Source organism: Kryptolebias marmoratus, linkage group LG7, assembly GCF_001649575.2.
Source record: "Kryptolebias marmoratus isolate JLee-2015 linkage group LG7, ASM164957v2, whole genome shotgun sequence".
NCBI classification, from domain to species: Eukaryota; Metazoa; Chordata; class Actinopteri; order Cyprinodontiformes; family Rivulidae; genus Kryptolebias; species Kryptolebias marmoratus.
The window spans coordinates 2,748,706-2,773,420 of NC_051436.1; the positions used below are offsets into that span (position 1 = coordinate 2,748,706).

At 42.3% G+C, this 24,715-nt stretch overlaps 1 protein-coding gene across 1 annotated transcript in view; it reads right to left on the reverse strand.

Moving 5' to 3' along the window:
• The window catches only part of LOC108248216 (dachshund homolog 2), an 83,919-nt gene extending 60,669 nt beyond the window's left edge, over positions 1–23,250 (reverse strand). The window contains exon 1 of the mRNA XM_017436830.3: positions 22,417–23,250. Within this exon, the coding sequence (XP_017292319.1) occupies positions 22,417–23,000 (584 nt within the window). The 5' untranslated portion in view covers positions 23,001–23,250. The remainder of the gene's footprint in view (positions 1–22,416) is intronic.
• Positions 23,251–24,715: the final 1,465 nt, after the last annotated feature.

The following is a 24,715-nucleotide window of genomic DNA, read 5'->3' on the forward strand; positions in this document are numbered from 1 at the left end:
AAATAAAGCTTGAAAAAAGTAAGAAATGAGATTATTTTTTCATATTTTTCAGAGAATAACTGACAACGTATGTAATTGGGGTATATCGTGATATATATCGTTATCGTGATATAAAATTATCCATATCGTGATGTAGGATTTGTTCCATGTCGCCCAGCACTAGTTGGAGATGTTCATCCAGTGATTAGTTTCATTACAATTCGTTCAGTTTGTGAGATATTTTACTGACAGACAGGCAAAAACATTATCACCACTTCGCCTTCAGCAGCGGGGAAGGAACATGGACGGGAGGAGGAAGGAGATAAGATCTGAGATGCTGAGAAACAGAAAAGACGGATGAGAGAGAAGTTAAAGGGTTTGAGGAAAACTGAAAGGAAAGGAAAAAGTGAGAGATCGAGTTGAACTGTTTCACAGAAAGGAAAAAAAGACGAAGACAGAGACGAGAAAAACGAAGGAAGGAAGAAGAGAACAGGAAGGGGCGATTAAAGAAAGAGCAGATTACGTCATAAATCTTTTCCCACTTTTTCTTGCCGTCTTTGACAAAAAGTCAGAAGGTCACCAGAGTCCAGATACAATCAGAAACTTCAAACACGAACCCATCTGCGGTCCACATCGCACTCGGACTCAGCTTGTCCTTGCTGAAGCTCTTTTCCGGCTCGTTTTTAAAAATAGCCGAATATCTGGATGTTTTTAAACACGCGGCTGAGCCAACATTGGGAGGATATTTAGCAACGAACCGAAGGAAAAGTTAAAAATAAAACTGAAACGAGGATAAAATATCGAGTGGCTGAATCTGGAGGCTCTGGCGAGCTAAAGAAAACACTCGTGTCTCTGAGCGACCCTCCGGAAGACGGATAGATTCGTTTTAGGGTCGGGAGCCACACACCGAGAATCCCAACGAGCCACTTCCAGCAGAACGTAAACAACTGATTATTCTGAAACGAGTCTGAAAAGACCAACCAGACTCGAAACGTGGCTCAAACGGACCTGAATGTAACAAACATTAACGTGATCAGAAGCTATGAACCCGTCGGCTAACATGAGAACAAGCTACATGCTGTCAGCTGATTTCTAAGACTAATAAAACCTGAATAATCTCATAAAAACTCGACGACACTCCTCAGGGGTTAAAGGGCGTTAAAACAACTCAATCTGAGGGTTCTTCCACTCTTAGAACCCAGATTAATCCCAGTCTTCTTATAAATGGACGAATAAACAGAGAAACCGTCAGAAGTTGAAGTTCTCGACGTGTTCTTTAGCTTCTTGGTGGCTAATTTATCAGCAATCACAGATAAAAAGTTCCTGAGAAACGCTGGAAACCTGGGAAAGCTTTCACTGCAAACAATCCTGAAACCTTAGATTCTAAAAAACAGTTTTGGGCCAACATTGATGTTGTTTTGGTCCTGATTTATTTAAAGAAGGCTGATAAACGGTCTTCCTTTGGTTTAGATAAGAAAATATAAAATATCGCTGGTCTTTTTTTAGCTGCAGAGAAGTTTAAAATCTACCTTAAGCTACAATGACCAATAAAATAAATAGCAGAAAACTAGAATAGTTGGGTTTTATTGGTTTATTTATATTTTTGTTTGTCGAGATAAAATTGTTCCTCAAAGTTTCTTGTAAACGACAAACTCCGATTTACCATTTTTACCATTTATTTTTTTAGTCTGATTCACTAAAACAGCCTCAATTAGGAAACAAATGTAGTTATTGAGACATTAACAGATACAAGATGGGGTTTTTTTAAAGTATAATGGCCATAAAAGTTAAAAAGACAGCAGCTGAAATGATGCGCCTCAGGGCTCCTTATTAGGACTTTTTCATTTTCCATTTTATCTGTGTTTACAGCAGAAACCTTTTATTAAAGCAGGTTTTAATCTTGTTGGCATAACCATAAAATGCTATTTTAGATAAAGAATAAAGATGGAAAACTGGACCCATGGGTCTAAACTTATTTCTGTTCAAAGCTAAAACAGTCACCAAGTTTAGTTTAAACTCAAAGCACCCAACGAAAGAAATGCAGAGTTTTAGACACTCGATCGTCTACTTTTCTAACCGTCTGTCCATCTGAGTTTGTGCAGCCGTATTGTTGTAGTTAACACAACCTCTGACAGACTGATAAAAGAGCAGCTGGAGCATGAAATCCCACTGAAAGAAGGATGAGAGAGAAAGAGAAAGAGACGAGCGAGTCCAGAGAAGGACAGATAAGGAAACAGAGGACTGAAACAGACATCCGAGGACGGAGAGAAACCCTAAAACGCAGAAGGAGAGACAAGTGGGGGTTGTTGGTCTGACTCGGGGTCACTGTGAGAGGGCAAGCTGGATGGGGGGAGGGCGAGACTCGCAAAGAGAAAGAAACAGACACTAAATTCATTGTTTTCATTGTCTAATTCAAAGCACAGAGAGGGAGATGCTTATGGAAGGACGGGGGAGAGGAGGAAGGGAGGAGGCGGGCGAGCTAAAAGAGATTCACACACATTCCTGCTTCTCAAGTTTGAGGCTGAAAGTGGAGTTTTCTACCAGTTTAAGTCCCAGAACTTCATCCTCCACATTAAATCTGCCTGCTGAGGGTCAAACACTCGGAATAAAGCAGGAACGAAACACAAAAAAGTCGCTTTAAGTAGAATTTTAAAAGTTGTGACTCGTCGAGACAGACTCGAGATTTTAACTCTGAGCATTTAAAGAGGCCTGATTTTGCTTTTAGGGATGTTTTGGTTTCCCTCAATTTGCAATAAAGTTTTTGTAAATACCCTAAAAGAGTTTCCTTCACCGAGAAAAGAGGCATCTACACTACTCCCATTATTATTTAAAAAAAGCAAAGTTCTGATGAGAAGAACTGGTGTTTTTGTATCTGACTGCTGAAACCTTGGCAGCGTTTTCTTGTTGCTGCAACACTTCGCCTCGCAGTGTATTAATAGTGAAAAAACTCAACTAAACAACGCAACGTTAGCTAATCAAACTGATATTTTCTGGCATCTCCAGCTCGTTTTCTTTCACACGCAGAACGGCGCTGTTTGAGAGACAAAACAAAGTTGATGAATGTTTTTCATTAGATCCGGTCTGAAGAGGGATAATTACTCAATCATTTTGTTCTTTTTTTTTTGTCCAGTTTCCTGATGACCACTGAGTGCTCCGGCTCCGTTCGAGTCCCAGGATGAGGCTAAATTTACTCCGTGTGCGGGGTTACATGCCGGGAAAAAAAGGCTAAAAGCCCCTGATATAGTCTGCATAAACAGACATGGCCTTTCTGCACTGACTCGTTTTAAGAAGGGTGCTGTATATATCCAGCAGAATGTTTCATGAACGTGTTTACACTCATTTTTTAATGACTTCCTGTTGCACGTTCTCACACTCCCACACTCCGCTCTGTTATGTCAGGAGGTCGGTGCCTTGCCTAGTGGCACGGCAGTGATCCTTATTAAGGACAGAAGAGGAAGGAAGTCTTTAATATTTGCCTTTCCTTTCAGAGTAATCGTAGGCGAGAAGCAGATTTACGTCACTTCCCTGTTCTCGGAACGACAAACGAGTTGCTGCGGTGTTTATTTTTATTATGTCCCTTTTTAAAAGTTCGTTTTCTTTAACGTTCCCAAACCTACAGGGACAGCAGTGGCAGGAATATGTGGTTTGAGGACTTTGGGAGGGACGGAGGAAACAACAACCTGTGGATCTGAGCGGGAAAAGAGAAATACTTGACTGGAATATCTCTGAGAAAAAGATTACATCCAAGCACAGTAAACAAGCTGCCAGAACTCGTTAATTAAATCAGAAAATACGGGCTGGGATTAGAACCACAAGTCTAATTAGATTTATGAGTTAAAAGAAGCGATGGTATTTAAACTAAATATTTCACCTCTTCTCTTTAAATCTGTTGAATTATGGGGGCACAGTCGTTAGGTTGCAGGTTCACCTCCCAGCCTTTCTGAGTGGAGTTTACATGATCTCCCCCCACAGACCAAAAACATGCATGTTGGGTTCGTTGGTGGCTCTAAAGTGTCCCTAACTGTGAGTGAGAGGGAGAATCTTAATATTCAGTGAATTATGGGGCCAATAATTTGTCATATTTTTGTTGTTCTGTGGTCATTTTGTTGTACTGAATGGTTTTGTTTGTGCAGAGGTGCCATTTTAATACCAAGCAAATAAAGACCTTTGAACTCTGAATGTCTCGTTTGTCTCCATGTGTCCCTGTGATGGACTTGAGACCTGTCCAGGGTGTCCCACAGTGTCCCCTGCAGAGGGACACCAGCTCCCCGTGACCCCGGGAAGGAGAAAACAGGTAAAGAAGATGGATGTTGGGTGTTATGTTCCAGAGCTGTTATTCATTTTAACATCTTCATAGAGACCTACAGGAGGATTTAAAGACGATTTTATTTAAGCAAACCTCAATTTCTCAACTGTCTGCCTGAAAGTCTGAGTTAAAATGAGCAACTTTACTACAAATAATACATTTAAGAGCATAAATTTCCTTTCTTTATAACTGTACAAAGAGTGACTTTTTTTAATAAACTATTTCAATCAAAGCAGTCTGCTGACTCGGTTAGGTAATGTGTTATAATTTCAGATTGTTCTGTTTGTGATTGTATTAGAATAAGAATAAAATGACTGATTTGATCTGAATTGGATTCATGATTTGGACTCGTTCCTGACTTTTATTGTGAAACTGTGAATTAAAGACAGAAATGTCAGCACCTTTTTGGTCTGATTAGTCAATTAGACATTAATTAAGGTTGAATCCAAAGGTAGAACTGGGTTCAAACTGGTGACAGTCCTGTGGTTCCTCCCATCTTTTACAGCGAAACCATCGTCTGTGTACCAAACATTTAATTAGTCTTTCACTGTGTCAAAAAAAACAAACGTAAGAATCCTAAAAAAGGACATTTATAAAAAACTAAATCTAAAATATTAAGTGCTGCGTAGCCACTAAACACTGTGAACACCTGTAACACTACAGGAGCAACAAAACGTCCAAACTGAGCCAAAGACCAAAATATGAAAGAGAAAATTCAGAGTCTGGGGCGTCTTCTTCAAACCAAACACACACTCGCTGTCTCACACACAGATAGTAGTTGTTGCTTACATAGACGCTCTTACCATCCTGTAAACTGCAATAAACCCAAACACACACACGCAGACACACAGTAAATCTCACCATAATACGCCCTCTGAGTGTACGGGTGTGTGTGTGTGTTTTATAGGTGTTGTAAATTTGGCTGCCGGCGTTGTTTTTATCAGCATATTCGCAAGCTGTTTAGCCAACGGTGCAGATGTCACTGTTACGACCACACACACACACACACACACGCACGCACACACACACACGGGACATTTGACGGTGTTTATACAGTGTGGTATGTGTGTATAATCTAAATTCACCTGGCAGTGTGTGTATAAGCAACCCAGCCCACCATTTGCATCTGCCTGCGTAAGCCTGACTCGTTTTTAAACGTGTTCGGTGTGCATGCATGCAAGTGTGTGAAGGTCAGCACAAGAGTGTGTGTGTGTGAGTGTTATTTGATTAATGCTGAGAACCGTGGAGTGTTTAGAAAGAGGTCGTGACCTTTCAGCTTCCATTCAATCAGACAGGGAGGGAGAGAATACCTCTATCCTCTTTTTTTACCCCTCTCTTTCTTCTTGCTTTTTTTTTTTTGCCCCTTGAGAATCTGATAAGCCTTAGTCAGCACACACGCTCGCTTCACAGATATACACACACCAAATGCTAATAAACTGAGCTTCTCGTCTACCTGAAGTGCAGGGATCACACCTAAACAACGAGGCTCAAAGTATTAGCGCTTTTTGTCCATTTTTCATCATTTGAGCCCCTGAGTGTCGGCTGGTTTGGGGCCGGCTGACAAACAAGGTAACATGTTTGCTTTCCAGAGCAGAACTGTGGTTCTGGACGGCCCGAAGCCACTGCATCCAGTCCAGACCAGACTGTAACCCAGTCTGTAACCCATGCAGACTGTATGCAGAGCATGGGGATGGCTACAACGGTGTAAAACAATAAAAACGTGTCGTGTCTGTGGTTAAACCAACCTTTACCTTCTGGTTTTCCATCATTTCCAGATTAAAACAACTTCTTAAAGCAGAAATTGAAACACAGACTAATAAAAAAGCTGCACTTTTTGGAGGAATACAGCGTTTTCACTGGGAATTTTAGACAACCTAGCCTCTGCTGCGCAGCCACTTCATTTTACCAAACAGACCAGAGGTCACTTGGATTTATCTCCAACGGGGGGGTCCAATCCTGGTCCTGCAGGTTTTAGATGTTTCTCTGCTGAGTGATTAACAAGCTTCTGTAGAACATGAAACATCTAAAACCTGCAGGATAGTGGCCCTCCAGGACCAGGATTTACCACTGATCTACAATATAATGGGCCAAGGATACAGTACCAAAACAGCAACAACGAGCTGCCACCGGCCTTTTCAGGACGGGTCCGGTTCAAAAGCCTTTATTTGTTTCTGAAGATGGTAGGAAACCTAAAGCTAACCCCTACCTTCGACACAGACAAACTCTAAGGCCATGAAGGTTTGGATGCAGTGGACCTTTCCTTCTGTTGTTCTACATGTTTTGGTTGTAGAGAACCCAGACTGGTGCTCCGTTTGGGCCTCTGCCTTTATCCAACTGGAATAAAAAGCAGCCGCTCGTCACGAATCTGCAGGGAAACCTCCTCAGATAAGCAGGCCGCCGCCGCCGCCGCCGATGCCGCCGCCGATGCCGCCGCCGATGCCCCTGGGTTAGGAGGCGTTCAGCAGCCACAAATTGGCGTTAGACTCAGGTGTGTTTTTACTCCGGCCTCTTATCCACCCATCTCGTCTTTGTCTGAGTCAACACTTTCTTTTTTCTGACTTTTTCCCCAAGTCATCTCTTTCCCTTCCTCCTCTTCATCTCCTCCACTATCTGTTAATTTGCTCTTTATCGTTTTTCTCTTTGAACCTCTCCTTTACCCCCCTGCAGCCCCAGCCAATTACGCGCTGTTTGTCCACCCGTTTTCAATAAAAAACTGCTTCCCTCCCTCGATTCCTTCCCCTGCTCTCCCTCCATCCACCCCCCACTTCCGTCCACTCCTGTCTTCTCCGCCCTACCTCCTCCTCCTTTCGTTCTCTTTTTTCATTTTTAATTAACTTCTTTTGTAACTTAGAAGCAACCCCCACCCCTCCTCCGACGTGCCTCCTGCACTCCCACACTTGCTCCGTCTTTCTGACACACACACACACACACACAGACACACAAACGAACATGTAAATGGAGGTTAAACATGCTATTTACATATCAATTACAGGCAGACACCGAATCAATGATTAATGCAGCCTTAGATTAGCCCAGAGCGCACGAGCTGATCCGGGATCTGCTCTGTCCAACCACTTTAAGATTTCATACCTTTGATGCAGATTGGAAGGGTTTATATTTATAGTAAATGGATTCTGATTATTTTGGCGTCGTGAATCAGTGGTTTGTGTGGGGTGGGATTTACGGCTAACCTCCTGGTTTACCTGGAATCTGACTGGAAGCTGGTGTGAAGATTTCATACACTGGATTAGGATTCTGTGGGATCATGTGCGCTCGTCAACTTTGAAAAAATCTGATAGCTTTTGGCTGCTTTTCAAGATAAACTCGTTATTTCAAATTCAAACGATAAAAATGAGCACTACTTCTGAGAATTTTAGAGGGAATTTATTATAAAAGTATTATAAAGTTTTATAGAACTGGTCATTTTGGTTTTTACGGTCCCTTTGGGGACAAATCCTGCTTTACAAAAAAAAAAAAGTATTAAAAACTGATGAAATACTGAATATCAGTGAGGTCTGAAGCAGGGGTGTCAAACCCAGTGACACAAGCGGGCCAATATTAAATATTTGGTCCTAGCCAAGGGCCAATCATGATCAATATTTATTAAAAATTACATCAATTAATTGGTTTTAGATGTATTATGTCAAATCATTCATATAGAAATATCAATGACCTTTTCCCAGTTACAGATTATACAGAATTTAGAGCAAACAGACTTTAATAAACAGACAAACAGATCAAACTTCAAAAATCACATCATTAGCTGTCATTTCTTACGCCTCACTCAGCTTTTAAATGAAGTTTTTAACATTAAAGCAGACAAAAACCTGATCATACAGAAATTAAAACTATATATTGTTGGCTTCTAAGTCACTGTCAGAGAAAACGTCAGTTTTTTTTAAGCAAAATAAGAATCAGAGACTCGATCTGAACCAGACTGGAGGGCTGGATGAGATGTTACAGAGGGCCAGATCTGGCCCGCGGACCTCGAGTTTGACACATGTGTCTAAAGCTAATCACTGATGATCTAGAAAAGCATCTGTGAGAAATTTTTTTGTTTTCTGGATTAAATCTTGTTTTTAGACCCAGTTTGTTCCTGACAGGTAATCCTTACCAATAAACATTTTATAAAATAAAACTTTATCACGGTGGTAATATTATTTACTGAAACTAGCAGCACGTTGGAAGTACTTGCTAATGTTTTCAACTAACTAGCACTTATTTCTGCTTGTTAACTATAAACTTTTCAGAAAATTAAAGTTTTTTTTTTAACACAGTTTAGGATTGTTTCGTATCGTTTTTACTAGCTGGGTGAATGATCCATTTTTCCCTCTGCTTGTATAAACAGTCCAGAAAATAAACAAATAAAACAATTATTGACACATTTACAAAGTTATGGTTTTTACCAGCTAACTAAAACTCCTAACTAGTTGGAACTATTAGCTTAGTAACTGAACGAGCCAGCTGGTTTCCTGTTTGTTATTAATAATAATTCATAAATAAAACCGTTAAAACAACCAGCTTCATGTTTTGTTTTTACAAGCTGAAACTATTAACTAACAGTTTCAGCTAAACAGCTAGAAAAAGATGACTAGTTTAATTACCTATCTATAAACATTTAATCAAATAAAACCTTTTACACGTTAGGTTTATTTTTTTAACAAGCTAGTTGAAGCTACAAGCTAACAGCTTCAACTAGCTTGTTGAAACTAAACTAAACTAACAAATCAACACATTTAGGGTCATTTTTTTAACCACAATAGGTTTGTATTATACTAAATAATGATGACTACATTTTCCAAATTTGAGTGTTTTTAAGTTTTTATGATAAACTGCTCTCTGGACGAGCCTCATGTTTGGATGTTTAAAGTTAAATTTATTAAACAGAACCTTGTTTAAGAGCATAAAACCAGAAACATGCAGCTCATTAAGAGGGAAACACAACAAACGCAGACATGCGCTGATTAAAAGGCGGTTAATGAATGAACGGCGCGGGGCTTTATGAGCGACTGCTCGGGATTTCTGCGGCCTTTCATGTTACAGAACGTGCTTTTATGGCCTTCACTCGCTGCAGTGTGGGATTTTACAGGCTTTACCTGCACTTTAATTTCACTTTATTATATAACTACAGGCCATTCATGTGTTTGTTTTTGTGCTTTGATTTAAGGCATGGCGTTCATAAAAAGTTTGAATTTATAGAATGTTATACGAGTTTTATCAACAGAAACCTGAAACCCATTTTAATCTTCTACCTTTTTAAGAAACTCCTGACAGGAACTTTAATGTTTTGGGAGTTTTCCTGGCCTACATGTCCTTTTATGTAGGTGAAGTCCGGTGATTCATTGGTGACACCAATATGTCAAACATTTAAAGGAAAAAAAACAAAGAAATGGAAAAAATAAAAGAGACGGGGATGTTGCACAAACTGAGGCCAGTTGTACTGACACAAGCAGGGACACCCACCACACACACACACACACACACACACAACATGGAGGGTTTTTTTGACAGTGAAGCATGTATTGTTGCATTGTTTCCTTTGAGGAGAAAATTACAGTGGGCCGTATCGCTTCAATGACAAGCTATCAAAACGACAGCATGTCTGCCTGCGTACACACAAACAGCTCGCTGGGCAATCACGTACGCCGACAAGTTAAGATGCAAATCCACTCTCACGCACAGATGTGCCGCGCCGCCACTGGATGACCAGCTCGCGGCTGCAGAGCGAAGTGAAAACATCTTCACACGACGAGACAGAACGGCTTTAAAACCCACCAGGAGTTCCTCTGCTAATGTGCAGGAGCCCGGGAAGTCAGTAAGTCCTAAAATACTGCACTCGTTTGGGTTTTTAAAAGATAAAACATTAACAGGAAGTTACATAATGCAATCATCCAGTTTAAAATATTGTTTTATTTGTGGGTTTAGGACAAGAATGGGCAACATTTAGTTCTGAAAGGGTCGAGATTTTAAATTTAAACTAAACAAACACCAAATTTAAAAATGGCCGCCATGTTGGAAGACATTTAAACATTTAAAAGTTGTTGTTTTTTTTAGTTGGCAGCACCTCCTTGAACACAGAACTGATGTCTTGCTGCATCAAAAATTTGGTTTAGAAACTGGGAAAAAAATTATGTTATCAAAAAAAAAAAGATTTAATTTGTTTTTCTTCTTGTTTTAAAGCTCGTCCAACATCCAACCTGGTTCGTTTAAGTCCTAAACTTTAAGATTTAGTCACTTAAAATGTTCTTTTTTACAGTTTAAGTTGCTGTTTCTTTACTAATTTATTTTATTTTTCACTGGAGAGCCTCTCAGAGGCCATATTTGACCCAGATGTGATTTTAGGACTGTTGCACTTTTAAAACCTTTCGTCTTCAAGATGAACCAAAGTCAGACACTGAAACTAAAACAGCAAAGAAGCCTTTTTTAAAAAGAAAAGTTTGTGTAAACATGAGTTAAACACTGAGCCACAAATAAGAGCTTAAAGGTGACGTGATGAGTTCATCCTGCTGAAGTTTGGGCTCAAACGGCACCGAGCTGAAATCGGATTTTAACTCCTAACAGTTTGGATCTTTTTGAAGCTTGGATCACTAGAAAGGTTACAAACAAATCATATCTTATAAGCAGGTGATTGAACGACTCCGGTTTGAATAAATAAAGCTAAACTCTGACAAGAACAATGAGCTAACGGCTAGTCTGAGCCAAAGGTAATTTGGTAATCCTGATGTATTTTATAGAACTAATCGTGTAACTGATACTGATAGGGACGTCCATTTTAGGCAAAAAAATTAAAATAAAATAAACCAGTTTGTCTGGTAATCATTCGTTTTTTATTCAAATATCTGATTCTCCTGCTAGCCGAGAATCTTTATATTAAAGTCGCTCATTTTTACAAGACTTAAGCGGAATAAAAGTTTATAAAACAACATTTGAATGAACCAATATGAAATATAAAATTTATAAAGTCATTTTAAGATGACAGCAAACTCAGAACATCCATCGGATCTTTAACTTGGTCAGAATTGGGTTGTTCTAAATCCATCTACAGCAGGTAAGATACTTATTGCTCATAATGCTTTCATAAAACCCCACAGGAATAAATAAATAAATAAAGTATTTCTCCTCTGGTTAGTGACCCTGACGGAGCTTTTCATTCACTGAAGATGGAAACCTCAGCTTCATCCTTCCAAACATTGCTCTTTTTTAAATAAATAAATGGTCTAATTTAGTGGGACTATTTTCAGACAGACATACCATAATCTGCCGGACCGGAGCGTGTTGGTGGTAACGAAGGAACGTTTTCGGCCTGATTGATGCCTCCTTTATTCTTTTTGACAACGCCGAAACTCTTAAAAAGTCCCCTGTGGGATCTGCTGACAGTAAATAAATGTGAATAAACTTGATTTGGAGAGTGCAACTTGGGCTCATTGTCTGCCTGTGTGCGTTTCACGAACCGTTCACTGAGAACGGCTCAGGTGGAGGCTCCGCCGTGAAAGAAATCTATCATTTTAATGACTAACTTGTCAAATTCCAATCATTACTCGGTGGACGACGTTTGTTACGACTTCATTTTCCCCCATCCCGACTCGCTTTACACAAAAGAAGAAGAAACAAGAGAAGTTTGGAAAGTTGAAGCGCCAACATGTTTATTTGCTCACACACACACACACACCAACTGATGAGAACTTCTTCCTCCATAAACGTCTCAGTCAGTTTAACCACTGTTATTATTCTAATCATGATGACATGTTTTTAAATGGATTATTATAAGTTTTCATTAATAAGCTGTCTGGGAAGGATTTTTGACGCGCGGGGTGGTAGTGATGAACACACAATACAAACACAGAACGCACACACACACAAACAAAAACACACACATGCTTCCGAACTGAAGGAGGGTAAATACAGGACGTTCAGGAAGAGAAGTGTTAAATCTTTTAAGAGAAAGACTTGGAAGCTCCTGACATGTTTCTGCGCTGCTAATTACAAATTACAAAGTTTGCACTAATAACAGCGTTCCTGCATGACGGTGGCACTGGTGGGCGACACACACACACACACATATATAGATGCATGTATGCTCTTGTCATGTTTTTAATTGATTTCTGCTATAATTATTTCTGTAATAACACACTGACAAACAGACACTCTGCCTCTCTCAAAGTGGATGATAATTACGTTTTCTTCCTGTTTTTATTAATAACATGTTGTCTGCAGGAGAGCACACACACACACACACAAACACACACATCACCTGTCATCCCCTCGCTGCCCTCTCTTTACCCTCACCCAGCTCCTCCCCTCCGCTCTCCTTTCATCTCTGACCTCCTCCTCGCCGTTTCTCTCTTTGATATCGCAGTCCGCCGATGCCGCTCGCTGTAAACTGTAAATCTGTCGCTCGCTTTTCTTTTTCTTTCTCTCCCCCCTTTTCTGCTTCTCTAACACACACACACCTCTGACAAGCTGTCACAATAAATAGAGATAAGAGGACCAGGTGGAGGGAGGGAGGGGAGGATAAGAGGGAGGAGTAAATGACAAGAAGATTGAATAAAAAAAGAATGGATGGGGAGGAGAGGATGAAGAGGGAGAACAAATAAAACGGAGGAAAAGGAGGAAGAAAGAGATCTGTAGGATGTAAAATAGGATTAAAGTCTACGTTTAGAGAAAGGAAGCAGAGGAAGAGGTGAGGAGGAGCTGAGATATGACGAAGGGAGGAGGAGGAATACAGAGATTACCAGGTGAACGAGAGGAAAAGCTGTTGCGACACTCCCTAATGCAATTTCTAAACCAATCTGCTAAGTGCACCTAAGAGACTGTGTGTGTGTGTGTGTGTGTGTGTGTGTGTGTGTGTGTGTGTGTTGAAGCTTGTGTTCACAGGAATCTAATAATCTTGTTGCAGACAACAACCTATCCTCCTTCATCTTTCACCTCCTACATTCCTCCATCTCTCCGCCGCTTCAGCTACATCCACACTAAAAAAAAAACGCCTTTTATTGAAGTTTTTGACAACTTTGTGCACAAAAAGTTGTTTGTTTGGTTTAAAGCAAAACGTTGGGTTGCAGACGATGAAGTCAAACATTAAAAACCAGCAAACGGTGCAGCTTCAACGAGTTTTCCTCATATACTGAGACGGGATTCTGGAATGAGGGTCCACACTCAACGTAAACAAGGCAGTGGGCTGAACCGGCAGAAGACCACGTGGAGGCTTGAGTCACCGACCTACGTGAGGCCAGCTGTGGTCTCTGTAGGTCAACAAATATGGCCGATAAGTTTAACATCTGACCCGCTTTAGTCACTCCAGCTGTTTCTGTAGGAAAACAAACTCAGACTTTTTATTTCAGGTCACAACAACCATCGAGATGAGAAACATGTTGAGTTTTTGTCGTCTGAATGAGAAGAAATGTGTAAAAATGTGTTCCTCAGCACACAGATTACTGTCTGAACACTGAGGATGAAGAGTTTAAACATCCAAGGATGTCGTCACTTCCTGGAGCTCGTTGAGTTTCGATCAGCGACCTTTGACCTGTTTAGGATTTCTTCTTTTTAAGTCTGTCAGACTGTTTGTGTTAAAAAAGCTCCTTTAAGGTGAGAAACATGTGGATCACATTACAAACACTTTGTTTCTTTTTCTGTCTTCTGTTGGAGCTGAGGACAGACGTTTACATCCACACATCATGGGAACAACGTCATTAATCACTTATTTAAACAGAGCGGGATGATTTTACGACATAATTTAAATGATTTTTAAAAGTAAAGTTTGAATTTATTGTAGATTTTCTCGAATCCAAACAGGCTCAAATTAAACTCCATCTTTTCACTCATGGTGAAGCTTCCAAAATGTCGTAACTTGACCAAAGCTGAGGCCCATTAGGACCTTAGTGATCATGATTGAGTGCAGCTGGTAGTTTTTTGTTTGACAGCACTCACTGGACTGACCAACACTCAGATCAACAGGAAAGGCAAAGAATCATAGAAGAAGAAGAGCTGTACTTTTCTTTAGGAGCCAAGGTCTGGACAAGGACCCAAACTGTCCCCCTGAGATGGAAGGACATGTACCCCCAGGTCTGGGGGTTCAGGAACAACCCAGGAACTGGAAGCTGCTGGAGCAGGAAATACGCCACCTTTGAGCTCGCCGGATGAGCCGAATGTCTTCTGGAATAACTTTCATGTCAGACGAGACAAAGACGGAGACGTTTGTTGTGAGGGATGCAGCAACAGCCAAGCATGGTGCCGGGAGCATCATGATGTGGAACAGTGAAGAACTTGACCTCGAATCAACAGCTTGACTCAGGGGTCTCCAAATGGTGGACCGTGGTCCAGATCCCGACCCAAAGGAAGTCTGATCTGGACCCAGAGCGGTTGTTAAACTTCAGTGGAATAAATTATTAATTAATAATATTTATGATCATTTTTTTAGGCAGCGCAGCGTCTCCTGTGTTTACGGCAGTTCCTGCTTCTGTCTCTGCAGAGACAAGCTGCCCGTCCCCAGAGACGTCCGTCTTCTCTGCGTCTTAGCTGAGGACCACTGGTTGAACGTTGGACACGGTTGGCTGCTCCAACAGAACATACGACCCAGAACCCATCAGAACCGGTTAAACAAAGCTAACACTCAGCTTCTGGACTGCGTGGATTAGAAGCTGCGTAAATCAGGAAAAAAATCCACGATAAATTTAAAGTTGTTTCTAAATCAGCCAAAATAAAACGGTCCCCGCTGACGGTGGGTGTATGTAAACCTCTGACTGCTGTAATGTGGATTAATAATCAGACCAACTCACATTCAGCAGCTGACTCTACCACACAGCTGCCCAGATGTTGGCTGGAATAAAGAATTTAGACAAAAGAAAAAAGAAAAACAACTAAAAAGGGGCTAACATGTTGGTGTTTCAGCACAAAGAGAAGCTCAGCTGCTGAAAACTTGGAGACTGAAGCAGCCTTTGTGAAACATTATCTATTTCCAACACACACACACACACTGACCTGCCTCTCCCCTCTCTGTTTTGTTCAGTCCTCTCACACACACACACACACACACACTCGGGGAGAGGATCGGTTCTTTTCCATGGTGACAGAGGGTCATATTTCTTGCTTTGATCTTCACCTCTCCCTCTGTGATCCTTTACTCTCCTCTGTTTTCATACAGAAAACAGACACAAGGAGAGAGAGAGCATCCTCCCAGTGTCGCTCGCCCCGGCTGCTCGCTGAGATGGGAAGTGAAGCATGAAACCACCTCTTCAGCCCCTGAGACACACCAACACACACTCAGCCGCCGGGATGCTGGACAGAAACTGTGAAACACATTAAGCCGAGGAGAACCTGCTCGCTTTGCGGCGGACATGTTGGTGTCTCATCGAAAACTTTCCCATCCTGGGAGCCGATGGCGACTTTTAAAAACGACCAAAAACCTCCACTAAAGTCAGACGTGACCTGATTGGGACGAAGCTGAAAGGGGATCATCCCAGCTTGGTAAAATATGAAGTCTGAAATATAAAGATCGATAAAAATTCTGTTCTTTTATTTATTTTTAAGTTCCCTCTAACTAAGGATCTTTAGAACCAGAGCAGATAAAATGATTAAATTACTAAAAGAAGAAGCTTGACTCATTCAACAGCTTTTATCCTGAATTTATGGAGAAAATATCAGTAAATATTTAAAAATCCTAGAAATTTACTGCAAAAACTTCTTTGACAAGAAGAAAAAGGGCGACTGTTACACAAAACTGCTGATGGATGGATGGATGGATGGATGGATGGATGGATGGATGCCCTCTTATATAAAACACGAGGACCTTTATTTTATAAAATTAGCTCTTTTTTTATAATTAATTACTTTCCAGCACTTCAATAAAACATTAAAGGTTCTGTTTATTTTTCATGAAATTTAAGATATTTTTTCAATGAATTTTATTACTCTACCTTATAATAAGAAGACATTTTTAGGTGAAAAATCAGAAAACGTGGAAAAATAAAAGTATTTTAGCTTTTCTGTCAGAACAATTAGAAGTGAGTCGACATGGATCTGCAGTTTTAAACCCTGAAGCACAAAAACAGGTTTTCTTCTGAAATAACCCACATGAACAGACAGTAACCTTCTGCTGTGTGTGTGTGTGTGTGTGTGTGTGTTAAAAGTTGATATAAAGTTGTGTTAAAGTGGCGCCGGCCTGTTAACACACTCCGTCACACTGCAGCCGGATGACCTCAGCTACCCGTCGGCCAACGCTTTAACCTTTATCAATTAACCAGCAGCACAAAGCGGAGCTGAAACCAGACACACACACACACACACACACACACACCGACAGAAACACGAAGACGCACACAAACAGAGCCGTGCAGGAGAGTGCGAACACCAACACGCACAGATGTAACCAGACCCAGTATGACAACTGATAGCTCTGTTTGTGCTTTATCACACACACACACACCTCGACAAGCAGGCACAACAACTGACCACATCTGAATGTGTGTGTGTGCTCCATTAGAAGAACTTAATGCTCCATGCAGAGGAATAAAAAGCACCAAACTGATGAAAGGAGTTCACGCTGAGTGTGTGTGAAGCTGCAACACTTTACCAAACCGAAACATCGTTTTCTGACAATACAGTATGTGTGTGTGTGTGTGTGTGTGTGTGGGCTCTAACAGCCTGTCGTGATAAGGAGAGCCCAGAATAACACTCCGACATCAGCAACCCTCCCTCCTGTCACTCACTATTGATTCGTTTCCCCTCACACACATCCAAACACGCGACAAAAAGCAAAGAGGTGACAAAGAAGCAGAAAACACTCCGTCACTCTCGCTCAGATCAAAACCGACTCATGGTTGGATTTTTAAAAAAAGAAACTCTGCTCAAACAGCCGAGCGTCCCGCTAACGTTTCAAAAAGTCATGAAACAGTCATTAAATCTGCGCTGATGGGCACAAAAACAGCCCGTACTCCTGACGGCATCAACAGAAAATGTCCGAGGTCAGAGGTCACTGCTCTGCTCGCTGCTCGATGCTAACGCCGTTAGCTTCAGGCCTCATTTAAGCTTATTAGCTCGTGTTACTGACGCAGCAAATCATTTTCTGTCAGGAAGTTCATCCAATAAACGGGATTCAGGAAGCAGAGACACTTCCAGGACCTCTTACTGCTCGAACCCCGCTGTGTACGAGCGTTCTGATTGGCTAAAAAAAACTGCCACCATTTCTCCTTTCGGAGCTGGGTGAGATCATGAAATCTGATTGTTTTTAATTTGTAAACAATTTGAAATGCTCTCGCAGGTCAAACAGCCATGTTGGGTTTTTGGAACCAGAGTCTGTGCAGTTGTGACGTGGAGCTTTAAGCCCCGCCTACTCCCACATACATATATGGCGTCACACTTTACTTTAAGCATAAAACAACTAAACTTAAAGCTGTTAGAAAACAAATATCTGAACACAGCAGGAAGGTAAGAACAATGTGAATCCGCAGGAGTTATTATTTTTTAAGGAGGGCTAATTTCCTGTTAGTTAACATGAAGGGGGTGGGGCTTAAAACCTTTAATGGAACCAGCCGACAGGGAAGCCGGTCTGGTTCTGGCTTCAACTTCAGGGTTCAGGTCTGAAGGCAGAAACATTTAGTGTTTATAGGCTCCACTTTGGGCAATGAAAACATTAAATATAACATTTTCAGCTGCTTTTAAGGAGAATCGTGTAAAAATGTTAAAGTTTTCTGTCCAAACACACGACAGGCAGATGATTTACGGACCTACCAAGATCTGCAAACAATAAAAACAGAAAATCTGAATTACAGCCGCTAAATGTCACCATTTCCTCTACACTGGACTTTTAATCGATTTATATTGTTTTCTGTGAAGTTCTTAATGTCTGAAAGAACCGAACTGGAAACAAAACTGAAGCTTAAAACCAAGTCTGACAAGTCCGCCATCAAAACCAAACAACCACAACTTCCAACAAACCTTTGCCCTAAAAAAGAATTTATGACATGTTTAAATAAAACCAACATTTCCTGCGACAAAAAAGATTAATATTTAAGAATGACGGATTCAAAACTTCCCTGGAAGCTGTAAGAAAAGAAACTAAAGTTCGAGTTTTTAAAGATACAAAACCGGGTGGAAGACTTTTTTACTGTCAACACAAACAGATTAGTGATAAAAAAACAACAACAAAGAATTAATTAATGAAGTAAAAGAAGACCTTTACTGCAACCCAGAAACAAACAAACAAACCAGATTCTTCTGCAGCCTGCAGGTCACAGAGCTTTAAATAACTCAACAAGTGTGGGAACTTCTGAGAGGTTTTCTTACTTTGATAAAAAAAAAAGATCCTTAGTAAGCCCACATCAAGAGCACTTTAAATTAAAAGGAAACAAAACACAAGTTAAGTAAAGCAGCACCGAGGGTCCGAGTGGATTTAAGGCGTAATTACACACACAGAAACACAAACACACACAGGGTTTACAGAGAAAACCAAGAACGCCGAGGCACAGTGGGAGCTTTTCTCTCTTTCTATGGGTGTGTTAGCATTTAATTTTTCCTCTTTCTTTTACCAGAGAATAATGCTGCGGAGGTGGGGGGGCATTAAAGAGGGGGGAGGCATTAGAAGAATGTCAATATGATTGGAGGGAGAGGAGTGTGTGTTCGCTGCGCGCTCAGCAACAATAGCTCTCCAGCCGTGTTGTTCCATGTGCATTCATATGATCCATTATTACCCCTGACATGTAGCGCTGAGAGTGTGTGTGTGTGTGTGTGTGTGTGTGTGTGTGTGTGTGTGTGTGTGTGGGTGGGTGTAATGAAGTCAAAATGCCTGAAAGACAGGAATAAAGCGTGAACCAGCCTGAGACGAGACCCACCTGTGATTGTGAGCTTGTATGAGAGAAAAGTCCGAAAGTTAAACCAAAGAAGACAAAAACAGGCGGTTTAATAAACGGCGGGACGGTTTGTGTGTCGGCCGGCTAAAAGCGGAGCTCGCCCCCCCCAACAGTCCGGCAACTCCACGGCAACACAAACCCGTGTTAATTATTAGCCCAAACTGAAGGCCTGCCAGCCGAAATGCAGCCATCTATCATCTTCAGCAACAGAAAAACAACCGAGCCGGGAGCAAAGACGGCGAGCAGCGCTCCCACCGAGGACCCGAGGGCCCGGGGTGACCGTCCAGGATCTGCCGAGGAGTTTCCACAAACGCAGAAACGATTTAGACACAAAAATCAAATTTATTCTGCACGACCAAACTACAAGAGTCCACTGACGTGAACATGGAGTCAGTCTGAGTTATAAACGTCTTACCTGTTGTAGATGGCCCTGTGAACGGTCTCTGTCTGCAGAATTAACAAGCTAACGGCTAGCCTCAGAGGTTTTACAGCAGTTTGTACAAGTGCCGCTTCACAAACCTCCACATCGCCGCTAATTCTGCAGCACATGTAAAAACAGGCGGCAGCAGCTGGCTGTAGCACATCTGAGTCAAATCAAACAGGAGTTTCCTAACATTTCTGTCAGAATAGCCACGTGATGTAAACCTAACAGCAACGTAAAGCTGCACAATAAACCGCAAAGTTATTGTCAGCGAAATATCAAGACCAGGAAGGACTGTAAACAACCACGGACCGTTATTCAAAGTACCACACATTCATGTTCTGCTGCTGATTATATATTTAATCTGTCCAACAGACTCAAGGCAACACCTGGTGTAGATGTGAGGAAAATGTAAATTTATCCCAACTGATAGAAAATAAAAATAAATAAAATAAAATATCACGCAGCCTTAATCACTGTGGTTTTAAAACAACTTCATACCAGTTTATAGAAATGTTTAAAAAAAACTTACTACAATATGTTTTCAGGAGGTGTTACGCTAGCAGCTGCTACTGCTATTTGTGCTCAAATAAACACAGAAATCTGTGATTTTAACTGAGTCTTGTGAGACTGATTGCAGTGTTTTAAGATGGCTTGGCCCCGCTCGGACTAGTCGTTAGCCCGTCGATCCGGTCAGAATTAGGTTCTTTTCCCCAAACATTAGTCGTTCTGCGTCAAAATTTATGTTAATAGGTTTTCCACAGAAACCCCCCACCTTGAAACGATTGAAATATCCCTTTAATATGAGGGCGATCACATCCACAAAGAAACTTGGGAAAAGTTCGAGATGATTCTTAAATCTCCTCTTCCTCTTCCTCAGTTCTGAGACATAACTTCAGTTTTAATTAGGACTGATAAATTTAGGCCAAACACTGCGTTTTACACACACACACACACACACCTCTGCTCACTGTGTTTGGTTTACACCGTGTCGTTTTTTTTAAGAAGTCTGACAAACTTAAAGTCAAAATAATCCAACATCTAATCGTCTGGTTTTCCAGACCAACTGGATGATTTGGTTCTGGTTTCTGTCACCTTCACTCCAACACAAACTGAAAGATCTGCTCATCCCGGTCAGATCTGAACGGGCGCTTTACTCCGTCACAAACTCTGTCCTCTGCTCATTTTTCTGCATCCAGCTGCCAAAAACACATTCAACTAATTAAGTCAGCTTTTCACAAATGACAGGCAGAATTTAGGAGAGAAAAGAACATTTTATCAGAATTAAAGGCCTTTTTTTTGTTTTGCTACAAACACATCCAATAAAGCAGATCTGTTTGTATTTCTGCTGCAGAAAAAAATAAAACGAATAAAATGGATCCTTTCCTCTTTAACATGAAGGTTTCTGTGAAAGTCGACGACCCGGACACAAAGTGTGACATTTAAGAATAAAGGATAAAAATCTGACACAAACTGTTTAAATTAGCTGCAAACACACGGCACAGCATAACAAATAAACTCTGTAATGTGTTTACACAACAACACACACTAATGTGGCATTTCTGCAACACAAACAACCTCTGACACATTATCTGGGACACACACACACACTCGCAGATACAAAGTGGTTGTGTGTAAACAGAAGGTAAACTGTTTGCTTTGCATTTGTTTGCCGTCTCTGTTTTTGTTCCAATAAAAAGAAATGAAACGTGTGTTTGTTCGTTTAACAACACACACACACACACACACCGAGCTGCAGGGTTGATACAGAAAACTAAGTTGTTGTTTTTTTTTATCTTGAAAGACAAAAAAAGCAACAGAGCTGTGAAACAAGAGCTTCAACGGCGACGGAAAAAACAATCATCTGACTCCCTGCAGGAGAGTCTGACGCCATCAAAAACAAAAGCAGCTGAAACGAAGGAAAACAGCCGAAGACCTGGACTGTGGACCTGCAGAAGAACAGCTTATGGCCGGAACTTCACATTTTATGTTTAACTTGTGTCGCTCAGCTCTGAGACAAACCTCCGAGGTGACAAATCATTAAAACGACGACCTGACCAATATTTCTGCCTGCAGTCGTGGCCGAAAGTCTGAAAAATGACAGAAATAAAATTTGCGGCCGTTTTTCTGCCTCAGTGTTTTTAGATGTTTACGTTGAGCCGGTCACCAGCTCCATGTTTCTGTCCTAACATCCTAACCTACCCACGGTTTGAACGTGTTGCAGGATTTATCCGGGGCTCATCGGCCACAGGAGGAACACCTGGCTCGCTGTTTTTGCAGCAAGCTACAAGAGTTAGCATGTTAGCAGGCGAAACCTCCTGCAGGCTAATAACTGAGCTAACATCAGCTCATCAGTGATACTTTACAAACAGAAAAGTAGTCAGATACTGCGAAATGAGCACATTTACTTTAAAATTCTAAATATATTGATTATTGATCAGTTTCTAAAGGTACCAAACAGCCAAACATTTCTCCTAAAGAGGAAACTTCAGCTCCTAAATAAAGAACTGCCCCAGAGTCAAATAACACTGTTTGTTTAGAAATCAATCTAAATATCTGAGATTTAATTTTAAAATGATCTTAAATAAAAAAGCTGATTGAATAAGTGTCTCAGCTGTGCATAAAATTAAAACAACTACAGATAAATGTTTTATTTTTAATTATTAATCTGTGTAGAATATGCTCATGATGAAGGCAGTTTTTGCATTTCAACAAATAAATCAAAGTTTTAAACTTTAGTTTTTACTCATGAATTGGCTCTGATACCAGCCCAGGCCTGAGCAGAAAAACTTGGTGACAAATAACATTTGTGTCAGTTTTCCAAACTTTTCGGCCGCAGCTGCAGTTCGGTTCTGAAGGTGTTTACAGACCTGGCGCTGGTGCAGTCCTGGTACAGGATCTCGAAGTCCTTCCTGGAGATGAGTTTGCAGCGGTTCACCCCGGGCTGGATGGCGCCGAGCCCCCGCAGGACGCGCACCTGCTCCACGGTGCACACCACCGGCGTGATGTCCAGCCTCTTCAGCTTGGTGTAGACGGTGTGCAGCCCCCCCACCAGGTGCTTCAGGAAGAGGTCGAACACCTGCGGCAGGCAGATCAGCTCCTGGCCGTCCACGCTGAAGCTGGCCACCTTCACGCCGTGCACCTCCACCAGCTTGCACTCGCTGCAGAGACCCGCGCCGGACGGCGTCTGCACCAGGCCGGGGGAGCTGAGCGAGCCGAGCCCGCCGCCGGCCAGCGCGCCCCCCGGGCCGGGCAGGAAGGCGCTGAGCATGCCGCTGGTGAGCCGCGGGGACGGGGACAGGGAGTGGGGGTGGGAGTTGGTGTGGGCCGGGCTGGAGGTGCCGGTGGAGGCGGCGGAAGTGTGGAGACCCTCCGGGGCTGAGCGGTAGAGCCCGACGGGAGTTGGGGCTCCGGAGCCCGGGGAGAGGAGCGGAGGGGAGCCGGGGAGCGACATGGAGGAGGAGGAGGAGGAGGAGGTGACGGTGGGAGAAGTGGAGCTCCCTCTATTTCCAAACACTTTGCGCCTCTTCTTTCAGACTTTTCCTCCCACTTCCTCCTCTTCTTCAGCTCCTCTGGAGATTCCTCCACAACTCTTCCCTGTTTCCGTCCGGGACAAACTGTGGAAAGTGGCGCGTGGACTGTCCGGTCAGGTCTGTGCGTAAAACCAGCCTGGATCCGAGTCCCGGTCAGCCTCGCCTCGGCCCCGCCCACCCGTTCTGTAACGGACAGGCCGCCGGACCAATCAGATGGCAGCTCGGGCCGTGATTGGTCCGCTGCTTGTTTGTGTTTATCGCTCCGATCTGCGGCTCTCCGTAAACTTTCTCACGAGCTGCTCCTCTCTCCGACGGGAAGTTTTTATTTTTCTTCATCGTTTCCTTTTTCGACCTCATCCTCCTCACAAACCGGTGTCTGTGCGTCCGCGAGCGAGGGCGCGCGCACGCGCACGCGAGCCGGTTGTTGCTCACGTGCGAGCTCTGGCGGCGGGACGGACGCCTCCTCCTGACCTCTGAGCGACGAAAAGGTTAAAAAAAAAGTCCAAGTGAAAACAGTAAAAACTGATTATTTAAATCACAAAAGATGAAGAGGAGCACGAGGAGGATTAGCAGGAGAAAAAAGGTTTAAAGGAATAAAAGCAGAGCATCAAAGAGGACAGAGAGTGTGTGTTTAAAGAGTGAAATGGGATTGAGTGGTGTGGATTACAGACAGAAGGGTTTTATAATCCCGTGTAATCTCATTAGACTGAGAAACCCTGACTGAATGAAGGGGTGGGGGGCAGAGAGAGGTGTTTGACAAGAGCTCATCCTTTTACTAAGGGAAACAAAGGCGGGCAATAGCGTCCGCTGCTGTCTGTTAGCGAAATATCTCGTGAGCCACTGGCAGAATTTAGTGCAAATCTCAGAATGTAAGTCACCGAGCGTCAGCTGGTAATATCAGGTCTAAACACATCACACAGTCCAGTCAGGGAAAAATGAAAGATTATAAACAAAGAAAACAGTTCGATCCGGATCAGAATCTGGATCAGAACCAGAATTTAACCCCAACATTTCCCGCACCTTCTTTGGTTTTTACCTGATCAGACAAACAAACCAACGGACAGAACCAGGAACTAAAGGGTCACATGTAGGAGCAGAGACAGGGGTTACCTGTGACCTTTGACCCTATGAACCTTAAAATCAACAGACATCACCTTTGACCCATGAGGCGTCCAGCTGTGCAGTTTGACGTTCCTACATCACTCTGTTGGAGAGTTACAGCACCAGGGTCAACTGTGTGGTGACCTTTGACCCCGTCACTTTGAAATCAACAGTGATCACCCCTGACCCATGAGGTGTCCAGCTGCAGAGTTAGAGCACGGGCTGATCTGTGACCCTTGACCTTTGACCGGATCACCAGTGAAATGTAACCCCTTCTTCCATGTTTGATGTTTCCTGAACATTTCAGGAAAATCTGTTCAGAACTTTTGGAGTAATCTGTACACAGACAGGCAGACAGACAGACAGACAGACAGACAGACAGACAGACAGACAGACAGACAGGCAGGCAGGCAGGCAGGCAGGCAGGCAGACAGACAGACAGACAGACAGACAGAGAGACAGGCAGGCAGACAGGCAGGCAGACAGACAGACAGACAGACAGGCAGGCAGGCAGGCAGACAGACAGACAGAGAGG